At 54.6% G+C, this 5,000-nt stretch overlaps 1 protein-coding gene across 1 annotated transcript in view; it reads left to right on the forward strand.

The window, feature by feature from the left end:
* Window positions 1–5,000, forward strand: part of parn (poly(A)-specific ribonuclease (deadenylation nuclease)) — a 27,429-nt gene that overhangs the window by 814 nt on the left and 21,615 nt on the right. Inside the window, exons 2-5 of the mRNA XM_060860647.1 lie at window positions 1–69; window positions 253–332; window positions 787–854; window positions 945–1,026. The exon at window positions 1–69 is cut by the window's left edge and continues 9 nt beyond it. Coding sequence (XP_060716630.1) covers window positions 1–69; window positions 253–332; window positions 787–854; window positions 945–1,026 — 299 coding nt within the window. The remainder of the gene's footprint in view (window positions 70–252; window positions 333–786; window positions 855–944; window positions 1,027–5,000) is intronic.

The following is a 5,000-nucleotide window of genomic DNA, read 5'->3' on the forward strand; positions in this document are numbered from 1 at the left end:
ACACCCTGCGTGTTATTTACAGCGCTGTGGACGACGCAGACTTTCTGGCCATCGATGGAGAGTTTTCAGGTTTATTATTCTTCCTGTTTTAGCATCAGTGTGTTTGTGTTTAACCCTTTTTAATCAGAATTGTCTTTACAATGATGTTCCACACTAATAAGCTGGCAGGTTGCCATGGTAACTGAGGGGTGTTTACTTTAAGCTGCCCCACCTGCCAGTGTTGATCTGTTGTGGTGATTGTGCTGTGTGCAGGTCTGAGTGACGGTCCGGCTGTCAGCATGTTGACCAATGGGATGGACACACCAGAGGAGCGCTACAGCAAACTCAGGAAGGTGTGTGTGTGTGTGTGTGTGTGTGTGTGTGTACACGTACACCAGAGGAGTGCTTCAGGAAGGTGTGTGGGGACACCAGAGGAGTGCTACAGCAAGCTCAGGAAGGGAGGTGTGTGTGTGTGTGTGTGTGTGTGTGGACACACCATAGAAGTGCTACAGCAAGCTCAGGATGGTGTGACTCCACCTGGAGGTGAACATGGAGGGTTGTGTGTGAGTGCACAGCATGGAGCTGTGTGTGTGTGTGTACACAACATGGAGCTGTGTGTGTGTGTGTGTGTACACAACATGGAGCTGAAATGCTTCACTGTTTTACTGTAAACTCTAATTAGACCTGTGTTGTGGGTCGTGATGGTCAGCAGGTGATGATTCAGTTCTCTATAACAGCAGCAGTAGACCGATCATCTGCACATCAGCACTACATTTGTGTGTGTGTGTGTGTGTGTGTGTCCTGCAGCACTCTATGGACTTCCTGCTCTTTCAGTTTGGCCTCTGCACCTTCAGATATGACCAGTCACGCGCCCAGTGAGTTGTTCCTCTCCACACACACTCTTTTCCACACACTGACTGGTTTATATTTAATAGCTACAAAGTAAACTGTTTTCTCTCTTCCAGGTATTTCACTAAAGCTTTTAACTTCTACATTTTCCCCAAACCGTTCAGCAGATCATCACCTGATATTAAATTCATCTGCCAGGTAAAGTCTGTTATTGTTATAGATTCCTCCATGATGTAAACAATGTAAATGATTCATGGGGACATGTCTGTGTCCCGCTCTGTCTGTGTCCCGCTCTGTCTGTGTCCCGCTCTGTCTGTGTCCCGCTCTGTCTGTGTCCCGCTCTGTCTGTGTCCCGCTCTGTCTGTGTCCCGCTCTGTCTGTGTCCCGCTCTGTCTGTGTCCCGCTCTGTCTGTGTCCCGCTCTGTCTGTGTCCCGCTCTGTCTGTGTCCCGCTCTGTCTGTGTCCCGCTCTGTCTGTGTCCCGCTCTGTCTGTGTCCCGCTCTGTCTGTGTCCCGCTCTGTGTGTGTGTGTGTGTCTGTGTCTCGCTCTGGCACTGTGTGTGTGTGTCTGTGTCTCGCTCTGGCACTGTGTGTGTGTGTCTGTGTCTCGCTCTGGCACTGTGTGTGTGTGTGTGTGTGTGTCTGTGTCTCGCTCTGGCACTGTGTGTGTGTGTGTGTCTGTGTCTCGCTCTGGCACTGTGTGTGTGTGTGTGTGTCTGTGTCTCGCTCTGGCACTGTGTGTGTGTGTGTCTGTGTCTCGCTCTGGCACTGTGTGTGTGTGTGTGTCTGTGTCTCGCTCTGGCACTGTGTGTGTGTGTGTCTGTGTCTCGCTCTGGCACTGTGTGTGTGTGTGTCTGTGTCTCGCTCTGGCACTGTGTGTGTGTGTGTGTCTGTGTCTCGCTCTGGCACTGTGTCTGTGTCTCGCTCTGGCACTGTGTCTGTGTCTCGCTCTGGCACTGTGTGTGTGTGTCTTGCTCTGGTACTGTGTGTGTGTCTTGCTCTGGTACTGTGTGTGTGTGTCTTGCTCTGGCACTGTGTGTGTGTGTGTCTCGCTCTGGCACTGTGTGTGTGTGTGTCTCGCTCTGGCACTGTGTGTGTGTGTGTGTCTCGCTCTGGCACTGTGTGTGTGTGTGTGTCTCGCTCTGGCACTGTGTGTGTGTGTGTCTCGCTCTGGCACTGTGTGTGTGTGTGTGTCTCGCTCTGGCACTGTGTGTGTGTGTGTGTGTCTCGCTCTGGCACTGTGTGTGTGTGTGTCTGTGTCTCGCTCTGGCACTGTGTGTGTGTGTGTGTGTGTCTCGCTCTGGCACTGTGTGTGTGTGTGTGTCTCGCTCTGGCACTGTGTGTGTGTGTGTGTGTCTCGCTCTGGCACTGTGTGTGTGTGTGTGTGTCTCGCTCTGGCACTGTGTGTGTGTGTGTGTCTCGCTCTGGCACTGTGTGTGTGTGTCTCGCTCTGGCACTGTGTGTGTGTGTGTGTCTCGCTCTGGCACTGTGTGTGTGTCTCGCTCTGGCACTGTGTGTGTGTCTCGCTCTGGCACTGTGTGTGTGTGTGTCTCGCTCTGGCACTGTGTGTGTGTGTGTCTCGCTCTGGCACTGTGTGTGTGTGTGTCTCGCTCTGGCACTGTGTGTGTGTGTGTGTGTGTGTGTCTCGCTCTGGCACTGTGTGTGTGTGTGTCTCGCTCTGGCACTGTGTGTGTGTGTGTGTCTCGCTCTGGCACTGTGTGTGTGTGTGTGTGTGTGTGTGTGTCTCGCTCTGGCACTGTGTGTGTGTGTGTCTCGCTCTGGCACTGTGTGTGTGTGTGTGTCTCGCTCTGGCACTGTGTGTGTGTGTGTGTGTGTCTCGCTCTGGCACTGTGTGTGTGTGTCTCGCTCTGGCACTGTGTGTGTGTGTGTGTGTGTCTCGCTCTGGCACTGTGTGTGTGTGTGTCTCGCTCTGGCACTCTGTGTGTGTGTGTGTCTCGCTCTGGCACTCTGTGTGTGTGTGTGTCTCGCTCTGGCACTGTGTGTGTGTGTGTGTGTGTGTGTCTCGCTCTGGCACTGTGTGTGTGTGTGTGTCTCGCTCTGGCACTCTGTGTGTGTGTGTGTGTGTGTCTCGCTCTGGCACTGTGTGTGTGTGTGTGTGTGTCTCGCTCTGGCACTGTGTGTGTGTGTGTGTCTCGCTCTGGCACTGTGTGTGTGTGTGTGTGTGTCTCGCTCTGGCACTCTGTGTGTGTGTGTGTGTCTCGCTCTGGCACTCTGTGTGTGTGTGTGTGTCTCGCTCTGGCACTCTGTGTGTGTGTGTGTGTGTCTCGCTCTGGCACTGTGTGTGTGTGTGTGTGTGTCTCGCTCTGGCACTGTGTGTGTGTGTGTGTCTCGCTCTGGCACTGTGTGTGTGTGTGTGTGTCTCGCTCTGGCACTGTGTGTGTGTGTGTGTGTCTCGCTCTGGCACTGTGTGTGTGTGTGTGTCTCGCTCTGGCACTGTGTGTGTGTGTGTGTGTCTCGCTCTGGCACTGTGTGTGTGTGTCTCGCTCTGGCACTGTGTGGCTCGCCTGGCACTGTGTGTGTGTGTGTCTCGCTCTGGCACTGTGTGTGTCGTGTGTGTGTGTGGTCTCGCCTCTGGCACTGTGTGTGTGTGTGTCTCGCTCTGGCACTGTGTGTGTGTGTGTCTCGCTCTGGCACTGTGTGTGTGTGTGTGTGTGTCTCGCTCTGGCACTGTGTGTGTGTGTGTGTCTCGCTCTGGCACTGTGTGTGTGTGTGTGTGTGTGTGTGTCTCGCTCTGGCACTGTGTGTGTGTGTGTCTCGCTCTGGCACTGTGTGTGTGTGTCTCGCTCTGGCACTGTGTGTGTGTGTGTGTCTCGCTCTGGCACTGTGTGTGTGTGTGTGTGTCTCGCTCTGGCACTGTGTGTGTGTGTGTGTGTGTCTCGCTCTGGCACTGTGTGTGTGTGTGTGTGTCTCGCTCTGGCACTGTGTGTGTGTGTGTGTGTCTCGCTCTGGCACTGTGTGTGTGTGTGTGTCTCGCTCTGGCACTGTGTGTGTGTCTCGCTCTGGCTGTGTGTCTGTGTCTCGCTCTGGCACTGTGTGTGTGTGTGTCTCGCTCTGGCACTGTGTGTGTGTGTGTGTGTCTCGCTCTGGCACTGTGTGTGTGTGTGTCTCGCTCTGGCACTGTGTGTGTGTGTGTGTCTCGCTCTGGCACTGTGTGTGTGTGTGTGTGTCTCGCTCTGGCACTGTGTGTGTGTGTGTGTGTGTGTCTCGCTCTGGCACTGTGTGTGTGTGTGTGTGTGTCTCGCTCTGGCACTGTGTGTGTGTGTGTGTGTCTCGCTCTGGCACTGTGTGTGTGTGTGTGTGTCTCGCTCTGGCACTGTGTGTGTGTGTGTGTGTGTCTCGCTCTGGCACTGTGTGTGTGTGTGTGTGTCTCGCTCTGGCACTGTGTGTGTGTGTGTGTCTCGCTCTGGCACTGTGTGTGTGTGTGTGTCTCGCTCTGGCACTGTGTGTGTGTGTGTCTCGCTCTGGCACTGTGTGTGTGTGTGTCTCGCTCTGGCACTGTGTGTGTGTGTCTCTCTCTGGCACTGTGTGTGTGTGTGTGTCTCGCTCTGGCACTGTGTGTGTGTGTGTGTCTCGCTCTGGCACTGTGTGTGTGTGTGTGTCTCGCTCTGGCACTGTGTGTGTGTGTGTGTCTCGCTCTGGCACTGTGTGTGTGTGTGTGTCTCGCTCTGGCACTGTGTGTGTGTGTGTGTCTCGCTCTGGCACTGTGTGTGTGTGTGTGTGTGTCTCGCTCTGGCACTGTGTGTGTGTGTGTGTCTCGCTCTGGCACTGTGTGTGTGTGTGTGTCTCGCTCTGGCACTGTGTGTGTGTGTGTGTCTCGCTCTGGCACTGTGTGTGTGTGTGTCTCGCTCTGGCACTGTGTGTGTGTGTGTGTCTCGCTCTGGCACTGTGTGTGTGTGTGTGTCTCGCTCTGGCACTGTGTGTGTGTGTGTCTCGCTCTGGCACTGTGTGTGTGTGTGTGTCTCGCTCTGGCACTGTGTGTGTGTGTGTGTCTCGCTCTGGCACTGTGTGTGTGTGTGTGTCTCGCTCTGGCACTGTGTGTGTGTGTGTGTCTCGCTCTGGCACTGTGTGTGTGTGTGTGTCTCGCTCTGGCACTGTGTGTGTGTGTGTGTCTCGCTCTGGCACTGTGTGTGTGTGTGTGTCTCGCTCTGGCAC

The sequence above is a fragment of the Tachysurus vachellii genome, chromosome 24 (assembly GCF_030014155.1).
Source record: "Tachysurus vachellii isolate PV-2020 chromosome 24, HZAU_Pvac_v1, whole genome shotgun sequence".
Lineage (NCBI taxonomy): Eukaryota > Metazoa > Chordata > Actinopteri > Siluriformes > Bagridae > Tachysurus > Tachysurus vachellii.